This window comes from Eleutherodactylus coqui, chromosome 1 (genome assembly GCF_035609145.1).
Source record: "Eleutherodactylus coqui strain aEleCoq1 chromosome 1, aEleCoq1.hap1, whole genome shotgun sequence".
In the NCBI taxonomy this organism is placed as follows: domain Eukaryota; kingdom Metazoa; phylum Chordata; class Amphibia; order Anura; family Eleutherodactylidae; genus Eleutherodactylus; species Eleutherodactylus coqui.
In genome coordinates this window covers 500,297,546-500,311,879 of record NC_089837.1, presented here as the reverse complement: position 1 = coordinate 500,311,879, position 14,334 = coordinate 500,297,546, and the positions used below count along the sequence as shown (strand labels likewise).

General features: G+C 41.6%; 1 protein-coding gene across 2 annotated transcripts in view; it reads right to left on the bottom strand.

Moving 5' to 3' along the window:
• GRM5 (glutamate metabotropic receptor 5) overlaps positions 1-14,334 on the bottom strand; it is a 281,050-nt gene that overhangs the window by 15,424 nt on the left and 251,292 nt on the right. The window contains exons 7-8 of one of the 2 annotated variants that reach the window (XM_066594092.1): positions 10,376-11,315; positions 640-693 (exon numbers count right to left, since the gene is read on the bottom strand). In XM_066594092.1, coding sequence (XP_066450189.1) covers positions 640-693; positions 10,376-11,315 — 994 coding nt within the window. The remainder of the gene's footprint in view (positions 1-639; positions 694-10,375; positions 11,316-14,334) is intronic. The other variant, XM_066594093.1, reaches the window with a different exon arrangement.

Here is a 14,334-nt window from a genome sequence, read left to right as displayed (position 1 = left end):
TTTGTGCTCTCCCCAGCCATTTTCCTCCGATTGTTGGAAAATTCCTTAAAAGGGCAATTCCAGTCAGATAAAAAACTCCTATTGCCTTCTTAGATGCATCATTTTGTACATAAGGAGCATTATTATAACAGATTTGGTAGATGTTAATGTTTCGTTCTCCACTACTCTTGGCAGCACATTGAAAGTGTATTACTCAGTAGAAGGTGGCAATGAGCATAAGAGACAGCTCCTGCCATAGTGAAAAGAGTCTGAGATCTTCAGGCACGATGGGTAAGACAGCAAGGCATTTAGTAAAACCTAGATTTAATTATTTATTGTTTAAAAGAAATATTAAAGTTTTCTAAAACTTCCAAAAAGTTTGAATAAACTTTTGGGTTGAGATAAACTTGGACTGGAAATGCTCCGTAATCTCCAAAATAGCTTTTGCAATACTGGTTGTCACAAGTCTTTTATATTCCAGTAATTCTGTGCAGTTCTTTCCAGCAGAAATGCTGCTCTAAAACACACAGTTATCACGTCTGAGACCACATAACAATATACAGACGTACACCACATAAAGCAGCGAGGCTGATCGGTTTCATCGCTTGCCCCTGACTAGCACTACACAACAGAGATTAGAGTTTTAAAATAAATTCTTACATTCCGATTGGTTGCTGACAATAGGTGTGAGTAGGCCCAGGAGTAAATGAAATGCTAGAATAAAGAAAGTTTGATGGGTTAATAAATAAAAAAAAAAATAATGTATAGAAAAAGTTACAAAGCTCTCTGGAAAAGTTACAGTATACTGTATGATAACTTATGATTTAAAGGGACTAGACCAAAGCAATGGAATCACAGGAGATGCCGCGTTGAATCTGGAGATCCTTCTTGTATAATTACCTTCCTCACCGTTACTCCATTCTCTGCCTGCAGAGCTGCCACTCTGTGCATCCCACGGACTACTAATACATGTGGTCATCATTAGAGATGAGCGAAATTTACAAAAATGTGGTCTTGCTGGTTCAATGAATATGGGCAAAAAGTTTGGTTCAGTCCGAATTTGTTCATAAGTGAGGAGGATAAGTAGAAGGAGAAGGAAAGAATAGGGAGAAGAAAATAATAAGAAGGAGAAGGAAAGGAGGAGGAGAAAAAGGAGGAGAAGGCGAAAAAGATTTAGAGGGGGGAAAAAGAGGTAGGAGGGAAAAAGAAGGAAAAGGAGGAGAAAAAAGAAGGGGGTGGGGGAGAAGGAGGAGAAGAAAGAGAAGTAACACCATTTTAGTGGGTTTGGCCAAGACGAACCGCCTGAGGTTCAGATTTACACCAAACTTTTATCAAAGTTTGACCCAAAAATTATGATGAAAGAACTAGTCTTCCCATTATGTGTGCCTGTACGTAGTCTGCGGAATGTATGGAGTGGCGGCTTTGCGGGCAGACAGCTAGAGAGCTGGGTGGAAGGTAAGTATATGGCAGGTATTCCAGGACTCAGCGCCACATCTCCTATGAGCCCATTAGTTTAGTTTTGGGGGCTCCTAGGAGATGACAGAGTCTCTTTTCCAGGAAATGGCATTGATAGTCTATCCTTATGTAACCTTTGTTCTTCACCTCCAGGGACTCCTACCAATCAGCAGAACAGAATGATACCATGTCTTCACTGCATTATGAGATATAGTGCTGTTCTTGTCCATTAGGACATGCCTGGTACTGCTGTTAAGCCTCATTCAAGGAGCTGCTGGCATACTGTATAAACAGCATTGGGGTCTCTTCCTTTTCTTAACCGGTTGGGTTTTAAACCCCCAGACCTTCACAGATCACAAGTTCATGGCCTATCTTAAAGGGATTGTACCAACATTAACTTCTATTACCGTTGAGAACACACCCCTTCCCCCCCTACCACCAATCCTGAGAACGGGGGTCCCATTTCATCTGTCCTCTTCAGTGTGGGCTCACTATTACCTGAGGAGGAGATTGAATGGAACTATGGCTGCACATGCATGGTGTCACTCCATTTATTTACTGCCAGAGATAGTCAAGTAGAAGCAAGCGCTTAGCTATATCTGTCAACTCTGCTGAAGTGACCCCGCTCTAATCAATTCATTCTGAGGTCACTGTGGGTGGGAGAAGCAATCCTGCCAAGAAAGGGGCGAAACCCCCAACGATCCTGTGGATAGGTAATAAAAGTGTATCTTGGGAATACCCCTTTAAGAATACTGCATGCCATTGACATTATTTCCTCGTAATTATCCATGCTTTACCTGTTTCAGTCTTATAAATATGCTGAGCATGCAGTTTCATCAGTCAAGGTGATTGGTAGAAAACCAAATCTGATTTCACCCAAATGTCTGAGCAATGTGACTGATAGACAAAAGTATGTGAACCCTTCCTGTTTTGTCTTTGGTGATCAAACCTTGACAGAAGTAAATTCTTCCATTTATTACAAAGCTTTTTAGGTATTTTTTGTTTCTGCAATGTTCTTCACACCCAAATGAAAAATGTTTTTGACTTGGGTATGTTGTTAACCCTTTCCAATCCAATTTGTATGCCGGTTTTCCTAGGGGGATTACTCTTTTTCTGCTGTTATACAATGGCGCTATCTGCTGGCTAAAGCCAGTACTGCATGAGGTAACATGTTGAATAGGCTCCGACATCAGAGAGGCTGGCAATATACAGTAAGAGAACGCCGACGGACGTCTTCCAACATCGGAGCTGTACAGCCTTAAATCATAATGTCTTCAGAGGTCAGACAGTGGAATGGAAAGGGTTAATATGCAGATTTTTGTTTAGGAGTCACTGATGAACAGGATTTGCTCTTTTGTCTTGAACCATGTTGCTTAATCCACCCAAAACAAGGACACCTTTACCCTCCACCTCATTGCTTCTTTAACCCCTTATTGATCGGTGTTTTGGTCCTAAAGGACCCAACACATTTTAGCGATTAGATGCCTTCGGTGGTTTTCTTGCCCTATTTTTTTTCCTCTGGGGCTTCCAAAAATTATTTTTAGTGCGTTTTCTTTTCTTGTGACATATAGGGCTATTTCTTAATTTTTTTTCATTTTATTAAGGGTAATGCGTACAAAAAGTTAATACGTTTTTTTTTAATTTATAGTTCATTATTATTTAAAATCAGTAGATAAATGCTAAAATAAATTACAGGAATAGGTTCCCCATTTTTTCTGACAGCTATGGCAACTGTTGAGGCTGACAAGGGCAGTTGCTTTTTTTTTTGATGAAGCATTTGAATTTCATTCTAGAATTTCCTTCCCCTCTTTTTGTATATATGTTGCTTATGACATCATATGAGGCCTCTGGGGGATATTCACAGTCATTTGGTTTTTTATTTCACACTTTTCAACTATAACTGGGGGCCTCTATAGGAGCAATACCCATAGGAGCCCCAGTGACAGGAGAAACATACCCTAAATAACAAAGGTCACTGGTAGAGCGGAGCTGCATTTCCTAAGACCCAGCAACTCTGGCATATTAGAAGCTGCTGGGACCCATAGTGGAAACAGCACTGCTGCTCTCCCTATTCATTATATAGCGCTCATTGAGCGTTATATAGGCTGAAAAAGAGAAGACGTAAGTGATTATAAATAGTGGTAAGTGATTATAGAAATATTCGGGTCAGGAGCACCAACCCAATTTTCAAAAAAATTATTGCTAATTGGAACAGCCGATTCGGACTCTTGTTGATTTCAATGTGAATAAAAATAGACTTCACTAACGTACGTGTGTTTGTGTTTTCTTCTATTAATATGGCTCAGCTGTTGGCATTGCTGCCTTTCAGTGTTGGAGTCATAGATTCAAATCCCAGCCAGGGTAACATCTGTGTGGACTTTGAAAAGCTCCATCCAGATGTTGCCCAATGTCGTCAGATTTGAACCTCCAGCTTCAGCGCTGCTGGGCAGTAGTCCTAACAACTGAGCCATCCCACTTGCCTGTTCCTCTATGAATGAAAATAACAAGAATAAACACAAAGAGAACATAAAAAGTCATCCAGGTGTTTGTCCATGGTCATATTTGAACTTACAACTCCAGCTCTGCAGTGCAGCAGGGCTAGCAACTGAGCCACCAGACTAGTCTGTTCTGCTCAGGATGAGGACAACATCTGCAAGAACAAACAGAAAGAGAACAGAAAATCCGATCCAGATGTTGACTTTGGTCAATTTAGAATATAGAACCCTAGCGCTGCAAGGCATTAGCACTAACGACTATACTTGATCTTCCTTTTCTGGAGGAGGAGACAGAGAAGCACAAAGAGAGAAGTCCATGCGGATGTTGTCCTTGGACAGATTTGAAACTAGAAACCCAGCGCTGCAATACAACAGTGCTGTTCACTGAGCTACCCTGCTTGTTTACCTTTCTTCCTCTTTCTTCTTCTCTTTCTCCTCCTCTTCCTGAGCACATGGAGGAGAAGAAGTAAGTGAAGGAGAATAAGTAGGAAAAAAAAGTCTAAGAAGGAGAAGCACGGGGAGAATGAGGAGAAGTAGAAGATATTCTCCTTCTTTGTCTTTTCCTAATTTTTGTGTGGTGGCTCAGTGGCTAGCATTATTGCCTTGTAGCTCCTGGGTTCTAGGTTCACAGCTGATTATGGACAACAACTGCATGGACTTTGTATGTTCTCTTTGTGTTTATTATTCTTGTTCTCCATCTTCTCTTTGCAGTGATGCAGTTCTAGGTTCATATCTGTACAAAGGCAACATCTGGAGAGGGATTTTATTTTCTCTTTGTGTTAATTCTTCCTGTTCTCCACTTTCTCCTCAAGTTGTTAGCATTGCTACCATTCAGTGTTGGAGTTCTAGGTTCAAATCTGTCCTAGGCAACAACTGGATGTTTTTACGTTCTCTGTGTTTTTATTCTTCCTATTCTTCTCCTCAGGAGCAGAATGGACAGATGTGGTGGTTCAGTTGTTAGTGCTGCTTTGCTCTGCTGGAGTAGTAGGTTCAAATCTTACCAAGAGCAACATCTAGATTGTGTTTTTATGTTCTCTTTGTTCATTGTTGTTGTTCTCATCCTTTGGAGAAGGACAGTCAAGTTAGGTGGCTCAGTTGTAAGTATTGCTGCTTTGCAGTGCTTCAGTTCTAGGTTCTATCCTGACCAAGGTCAACATCAGGATGAGACTTTTCTGTTCTCTTTGTGTTTAGTCTTCCTGTTCTTCTCTGGAGCAGAAAGGATAGATGTGGTGGCTAAGTTGCAGTGCTGGAATTGTAGGTTCAAATCCGGCCAAGGACAACATCTGGATGAGTTTTTCAAAGTCCATGCAGATGTTACTCTTGATGGGATTTGAACTTAGGACAACAGTGCTAACAGCTAAGTCACATCAATAGAAGAGAAAACACATACACACCCCTACCGGTCGATTTGGAGTCCGCTAAAAATGGGGTCTATACCAGATCTTTATCGACCGGCCGATGAGCAATACTAGTTATAAACCACATCTGTCTCCTCTTGGTCCTCAGCTGTCTCTGACAACCGAGCACCTGATTTGCTACCTCTGGACTGGACATTATCGAATCCCAGTTAACATGCCAGTGACGCTTGTGGAGGGCATCATAGTTGCGCCCTGAATGTAACAGTTCCTAACTTTGACCATGTGCCGTTTTAACACTTTCCAGTCCAATTTGTATCCTGGTTTTCCTAGGGGGCTTACTCTTTTTCTGACGTTAAACAACGGCGCTATCTGCTGGCTAAAGCCAGTACTGCATGAGAGGACACACTGGATAGACTCCAACATCAGAGAGGCTGGCAATATTCAGTAAGAGAACCCCGACGGATGTCTTCCAGCACCGGAGCTGTACAGCCTTAAATCATAATGTCTTCAGAGATCAGACAGTGGATTGGAAAGGGTTAACACTATGTCCTCTTATGAGGAATGAGAAACTTTGGGCCCATTCAAGCACCAGAGCCCGGGTGTGACTGCTACTCTGTGCCCTCTATACTTACATCCCTGTCCGATTGTCTGAAGGTCTATACAATACATTTGGCCTTTTCACTGATAAGTCTTCCATTTCTTGATCTCTGTGACCTTGGTTCAGTACTAGTTTTTCGAACTTCCACAACCCGTTTTACTAGATTTTCTAAAAAATGCTTTATGATAAAAACGTGAACATAATTCTATTTAGTATAAACAATTTAGGAAAAACAGTTTGAATTATTTTTGCTATGTAGAGCAGGCACAAACCCACATTTTTAAAAAAGTCATTATTCCAGAGGTTCACATACGTTTTGTCCCATTTGCAAGGACCTTGACTGATTAAACCATGTGTGCAATACAGATTGGAGCGCAGCTTGCCTTGGCAGTGTATCGTTATGATTTTGAAGATGAGGAGACAACATTTTGAGAGTCATGCATGCAAAGCTAGAAAATACCAAGGGGTTCATAAACTTTTCTTGTAACTAGGCTGCCCCTTTGTATTCGGACGCGAGGCCTACTAAATGCTAGTAAACTGACTAAATGAGATGACGCATATCTATTTATTGGTCTATAGGGAAAAGGCCTGCTAGTGCTAATCAGACGCCATTTGAACATCTTGGTGGACTTCTTATCTTTACTGCGCAGTATATCTAGTTTTCATTCTAAAGAAGGAACTTTTTCAATATTTTCCTATTTGCTTTTTAACTTTATCAGAACTTTTTTTTATGCTACAGAATTTACAAAAACTTTTAGCTGAACTAGCCCACGGAGATCAATAAGTGTCTGTTCTGCTCTGTGCACTCTGGTCTCTTCAGGGCCTTGGCTGTTGGGCATTACAGGTCATCATGGATCTTTTACCAACCACAAGTACCTTGGTACACTTGGGTTATCCTAACCAATTGCATTGCAAAGTAAAATGCATCAATGGATAAGAGATAAAGAAAAGTACCCCATAGATATAAGGGCAACTCACTACTACCCTCACACCCCTTGGTACACTATCCTACCAAACGTAATTAGACACCTGAGCAAGAATCAAAAGTAGTATTTATTTCCATCTTACTACTTAGTGGGGCTCCTTTGGTCCTAATGACATTGGATATTCTCTATACCATAATTTCTATTAATGTCTAGGTATTTCCCTCCATTCATCCTGCAAATGCCCGGTGAGTTCTCTCAAAGAAGATGCATAAGTTGTGCAAGGAGCGTCGTCATTGGGCAGTTGAGCAATGGAAGAATATTATATGGAGTAACAAATCACACTACTCCATCTTCAAATCAGATGGTGTACCTGGGTGTGCAGGATCCTGGGGAGCACCTTCTACCTGAGTGTGTTGTGCCAACAGATAAGTACGGTGGAGGCTCCGTTGTGGTCTGCAGATGTTTTACGTGGCATGGTCTCGTCTGTTGGTTGTAGTGACAAGAACCATGAACACGGAGGTTGGCCTTAACATTCTAGACAATAATGTGCTGCTGGCAATGTGACTATACTCTGGGAATGGTCGGCCATACTTCTAACAAGACAACGAGCCTCGTCACACATCCAACACTGTTTTACATTGGTCTGAGGATATGGATGTTCCACAATTGGACTGGCTGCACAGAGTCCGGACCTGAACCTACTGTACATCTCTGGGATGAACTAGAACGTCTGGTCAGGAAACATGAACAGCACACATCTTCTTTGAGAGAACTCTCCAGAGTTTGCAGGATGATTGGAGGGAAATACCAGATGTTAGTAGAAAGTATGCCACAGAGAGTATCCAATGTTATTAGGACAAAGGAGCTCCACTTAGTATTAACATATGGAAATAAATACTTGTTTTGATTCTTGCTCAGATGTCCAATTATGCTTGGTAGGATACTATATGCTCAGTTTGTCAGGGCTCAAAGGTACACAGAGAAACCTAGGACTTCACCTATCACATCCTAGTGATATGTCATAAAGGTCTATAACTAGGATCCCCCTTTAAGGATTGCTATGGACTCACACTGGCCAGAAGCTCTCAAGACCTGTCATGACCTCACATCAGTGGGTCCGGCTGAAGCCACAACCCCACTGACTCCAATAATGTTTCTTTTTTTAAAAAACTTTTTTAATACTCTCCCCTGTTCTGAAAGGTCAGCACCCGGCACTGCGAATGTGTCAAGTGGGTGGTCCCCACCGCAAACTGTCAGTGGCTGATGTAAAACTTGATTGACGACAGTGCAAAGTAGGATTCTTCACTTGACACATTCACAGAAGTGAGAGAAAGAGAACTGGGGATGAAATGGGGATGAATATAAACAAAAAACAGACATCATTGGAGTCAGCGGCCGACGCCTGCAAAGTAATGAAGCCAGCATGAGGACATGACAGGTCCTCCTTAACACTGGTGGGAGAGTCTAATCCTCTATTGATCTGATAGATTAGTGCAACATAAAACTCTTTAAACTTGAAAAGCTACTCTAATAAACATGGAAGGTCATGGCAGAACATGAAATGGATAGGAAGCAATGGTTATTGGAAGAAGACTTACATCGGGTACAGGTGGTCTGATGATGGAAATGCGAAGACTGAAAAAACAAAGAACAAACTACTGTAAAGATGTGAGATGAGGGTGGAAATGGGGAAGACAAGAACAATGGTACAAATAATAGGAGAAAAAACATGAAGATTACGGCAATATCTTATGTCATTACTTCTGGGCCAGACTGATTACGATTGACACTTCTTATTTTGCAATCATTACTCTGTAGCATGGTTCCCAGTAAAAAAGCCATTTCCTGTACATTACAAGATGCAGTAGAGAAATTCCATTGTGTCAGACTGCAAAAACCACATTTTTCCACTTCTAGATGAAATTTCGTGATGGTGCTGATCAGTGGCCGCACATGCCCAGTCACCCTCCATTATAGTGAATAGTAGAGGTGTAATGAGAAGCTCCTGGGCCCCGATGCAAAATACCTACCAGGGTCTCCACCTATGATGTGCCCTTTATTATACTAGTGGCTTCGTATGCTGCAGAAGTGCCTTTGGCCCCCAGCAAATACAAGGATTGAGGTGCAACTACTACCTTTGCACCACCTATAGCTACACCCCTGCTGATTGGAAGATGGTGAGTGTGTTCAATTGTATTTTTCGGTCTCTACTGTAGACTGTAATTCAGAGTAACTGATCATGTGCTGCCACCTCGCTGCAGGGAACGTGGGACGTGGAATATGAGGCTTGCAGATCGAGAAGAGCCATATCTGAGGCTTCCACAATGTGGTAGACTGACCACCACTGCTTCACAATATGTTATTCGTAAGGCAACTGGGTTGAAAATAAGTACTGTAACTCTGACTCTTAGGGTGGCTTTACAAGGGACAGCAGCTCCAAGGAAAATCACTCCTGAGCTTTCACACATGAGCGATAATGGTTCACTAAATGGAGATGGAGCGTGCTGGAGATCTCTTCTGGGTGCCCGGCTCTATTCAGAGTAAACAGGCAGTGGTTCATAGATGACTGACTACCTGTTGACATGGGCCAGTAGTTGCTTGGTTTTTAAGTGAGCTAAAACAAAGTGACTCCAACAAGTAAGCAATTCACTTGCCCTGTCAAGTCCCGTTTTTACACAGTCGCCTGTAATCATTCTTTTGAGCGATTACTCGGATGACTATTGGCCTGTGTAAAGCCACGCTTACCGATGGGCCCTTAAGGAAACGGGCCATACCTGATTGTTCCAACCTATTTGTTATTGGGTGGCCAGAACCTATTCAGGGCTCCTCCCTCTAGAGGAACAGCAGTGTTAGCCAATGAGGGGTCAGAAATTAGACTAATGGTCATAGAAAGGGCGTAGAAGGTCAAACAACCACCAGGCAAAATGGGGCCCATTTTGATCTTTGCTTCCTTTCTTCTATGTACACCACTGTATTTTCCAATGGTCATCATTGTGAAGATATCTTAAAGGCAGGACTGAATCGGTTTCCAAAAGACAAGATTACAGATCTGTTTTTCTAAACTCAATCAACCCCTTTAAAGAGGCTCTGTTGTGACCTCAAGTCAACAGGGCCAATTGTACAGCTTTGCAGTTATGTCCTCACTGACTTCAATTATGTCATTCTTTTGGTCATACTCCTCCATTTCTCTGTATGGGCTCTTCTCAGGTACAGCTCCCGGCACTGTGGAAGTCTCAAATAGGCGATCCCCACTGCTCACTATCAATGGGTGATGTCAGACTTTATTGACTGTGGGTGTTGTGGACTTCATACATTGGGAGCTAAAGACATAGTTGGAGTCAGCATAGTTGGCACTGCAAAGCTATGTAACTGGACCCGCTGGCATAAGGGCATGACAAGTCCTCTTTAAATTTCACTAAAAATATGATACCACGAAAAACCTAAAACAAGTGATGAACACAATTAATTAGCAGTGTTAGTATAAAGCGTATACCACCCTGGCATTCTTGATAAATACATTATCGTACAACAGATGCAAAGAAATTTTCGATTTAGAGATTTTACCTTAATGTTTCTCCAGAAGACCCTCTCCTTTTCCATAAATTAACCAGGCTGCTGGACCGACTGGCGGCTGAAGAAGACTTTCCATCCCCAACATGCATTCGGACCACTGTGGAGGTAGTGAATGCACTGCGGACATTTCTTTCTGGTTTTGCAAGAATGATATACACCTTAGGCACAAACATACAACCGAGCGCTACTGTGGCACTTAAGCTCACCGAGAAGCACATGGTGATAATTTTGTAGTTGCTACCAAAATATATTGGCACAAAGGCTAACCATATGATGCAGGTGGTGTACATGGTAAAAGCAATGTACTTTGCCTCGTTAAAGTTGGCTGGCACGTTTCTTGTCTTGAATGCATAAAAGGTACAACTCAATATCAACAACCCATTGTAGCCAAGCGGAGTCACCACTCCAAGATTGTTGGTGTTGCAAATCAAGTAGACTTCTCGAATACTTGGGTAATCGAACATGATATCCGGAGGCTCCATGATAAACAAAGCAACGATGATTCCTAACTGGATGCAGATTAGGATGAAAGCGATAACCAGTTGTGCGCAGGCGCTCATGAACCTTGGCTTCTTGGTACAGATTTTCTTCTTGCTACCAGCCAAGATTCGAGCTATGCGGTTGGTTTTGGTCACAAGAGCCGAATAGCTCATCGCTGGGGAAAGGCCAATACCGATCCTTTGCAAATAACAGTAAATCCGTCGAGGCTTTGCTATAAGACAGAAAGTGCACAGGTAGCCTAAGCAGATGCCGGCCAGGATGATGTAGCACAGTTCTCTGCTCGATGACTTTACTACAGGAGTATCTCGGTACAGGACGAATATTGCCATGACGAACATGGTGGCTAGTAGACCTAGACATGCGAAGACTACTGCTGCTATAGGCTCAGGGTCACTCCATCGGAGGAATTCTACTGGGATCTGGATACATCCTGTAAGGCAAAGGTTAAAAAAATTTGAAACCTTACCAAATGTAGCTCCAATTATAAAATCAAAAACATTCTACTTAAAGCGGTTGTCCATGATTTAAAAGAAGTATCTGCTCTTTTCCAGAAATAGCATCATACTTGTCCATAGGTTGCATCAGGCATGCAGCTCACTTTATCTGGGATGGCTTGCAGGGTGGCACTGTTACATAGTAAGAGAGTATGTAAGGCCAAAAAAGACATATATCCATCCAGTTCAGCCTATTACTCCCCAATCCTGGAAGGCAAAAAAACCCCTATGAAGTAGAAGCCAATTTTCCCCACTTAAGGGAAACAATTCCTTCCCGACTCCCTGGATCACCAACCCTTCTAGAGGTATTAATGATTGTAACATGTAATATTGTATCACTCAAGAAAGGTGTCCAGGCCCCTCTTGTACTCTTTTAGTGAATTCGCCATCACCACGTCCTCAGGCAGAGAGTTCCATAGTCTCACTGCTCTTACAGTAAAGAACTCCCTTCTATTTTGGTGTAGAAACCTTCTTTTCTCTAGACGTAGAGGGCACCCGCTTGTTACAGTCCTGGGTATAATAGATGATGGGAGAGATCTCTGGATTGTCCCCTAATATATTTATACATAGTTATTAGGTCGCCCCTCAGCCACCTTTTTTCTAAACTAAATAATCCCAATTTTGATAACCACTCTGGGTATTGTAGTCCGCTCATTCCATTTATTACTTTGGTTTCCACCTTTGTACCCCCAAGCTCTGATATGTCCTTCTTGAGTACCGGTGCCCAAAGCTGTCCACAATATTCCATGTGTGGTCTGACCAGTGAGGAGGAAAAACAATGTTCTCCTCATGCGCCCCTAGACCTCTTTTGATGCACCCAATGATTCTATGTGCCTGGGCAGCAGCTGCCTGACACTGGTTGCTCCAATTAGGCTTACAGTTAACTAAAATTGCTTTTTCATGTCAGTGTTACCCGTTTAGTGTGTAATGGTGACATGTATTCCCTCTGCCCATGTGCAGAACTCGACATTTATCAGTGTTAAACCTCATTTGCCACTTTTTTCCACTACTATGGGCATTTGCTAGTGGGCCTTAGGAGTTTTTGGAGCAAGACGTCTCGAAAAATGGAACTTAGGAGTACCGCACCAAAAGAGGGTACTTAGTTTTTCAAATTTAATCCCTTTTCCGTAAAGTCCTTTGTTCTCAGACTGGACCTGCTGCAGATGTCAGCTGATCGCGGCTGATGCGGCTCTTTTGCAAACAGCGAACTTTGTCAGGGAAAGCTGTAGCCGGCCTCACATCCCCCTTGCCAGATCTGCTGCAGGGTAAGTGTAATCCTGCATGAAGTAATGTAATGTATATAGTAAAAAATGTCATGTATGGAAAGTTTGAATTTGCTATATGATCTTTAACCCCTAACAGTCACAATAAAAATGAGAAAGCCCTCCCAAAAATGTCACCTTGTTTGTTATCTCATGTAAAAATACTAGGAGCAGAATTAAGTCCCCTTGAGTGCATTTTAACCCCTTAGTGACATAACAAATTTTAACCATAAGAGAAAGTAAATTGTTTCCCCCTTTGTGTTCCAGTGGTCCCAACTTTTTTTATTTTTTTCATCAGTGTAGCTCTATGACAACTTGTATTTCGTGGGTAGAGCGCTAATTTTTATGGAAACCAATTTTGGGTACATATAATGTATTAAAGTACTTTTACAAACTTTTTTGACTGGAGAAAATGGGGAAAAAAAACTATTTCCCCACGGTTCTTGGGATTTATGTTGATGGTGCTCACATTGTGGTATAATTATTATGTTCTCTTTATTCTCTGGGTCAGTGCGATTAGGACATCAAATTTATAGGGGTTTTACCCCTTTTGGATAACACTTTATTTTTTTTTTTACAAAAAGACTTTTTATGTGGTGTTGCATTCCAGGACCAGAGCAGTTTTAATTTTCAGTCAACAGAGCTGTATGGTGGCTTTTTTTTGGTGGGACAACTTGTAGTTTTATTGGTACCATTTTGAGGTATATAAAAAAATTTAATTATTTTTATTCCTGTTTTGGGGAGTGAAATGATCAGAAAATGGTTATTTCTGCATTTTTATATGGAATTTACCGTGCTAGATAAATAATGTAAAATTTTATAGTGTGGGTTGTCATGGATGTGGTGATACCAATTTTGTGTCGTTTTTTTTGTTCTTTTTATTTTTTCAAAATTTAAAGCCTTGTGTAAGGGGAAAAAGTTTAACTTTTTTAGTGAAAAATATTTAGATGCCACAGTCACCAACGAGTGCGGTATCTGTGGGGTGATTAGATGAGCAAGACCTCATCATTTCACTTCTTTTCTGGGGAAAACCCCACATGTGACCATCAGAGAGCAAATATGCTCTCTGAGTGATAAGGGGGAGCTGATAACATGGGCAAAAATTCATGTCAGCCCTCCCCTGGAACAGGGAGATATACAGGAGAATCACAGAGCTTCTCTGCTTCAGCTGGTCTCCACTCCCTCTCTCTCTCCTCTAAACACACGCACCAACTAAAACAGACAGTTGTAAATTCCGTATTCCCGACCTAACTTCAAACGGCTGTAGCTCCAGTTCTGTAAAGGCTATGGACATGCTTTTGGTGTTATTTCAAAGCCAAGAAACTTGGCTTTAAAGTAAACCAAAAACATGTTGATAGTCCTGACAGAACTGCGGTTACAGTCATTAAAATAGACCGAGCTCTGTTCATCCAAAGCTGGAATATCTTATTTCTTTTGAACAAACAGAGCTGGTCCTAAACTGCTGGGCAGGTAAAGTGTATGGACATTACTGCAAGCTAGTTTGTATTGCTCCAATGTATCCAAAGTAAAATTGAAACAACTTTTCAAATAGTAACGATTAAAAACCTTCTATTGTTTTTGTGTTTACAGCTTCTATGCAGATTTATGAGCTACCAACCATGTGTAGTGCAATCCTGCAGCCATGAAAAAGTCAATTCCATTTACTCCCTTCCCAGAACAGGGGTTATCATTG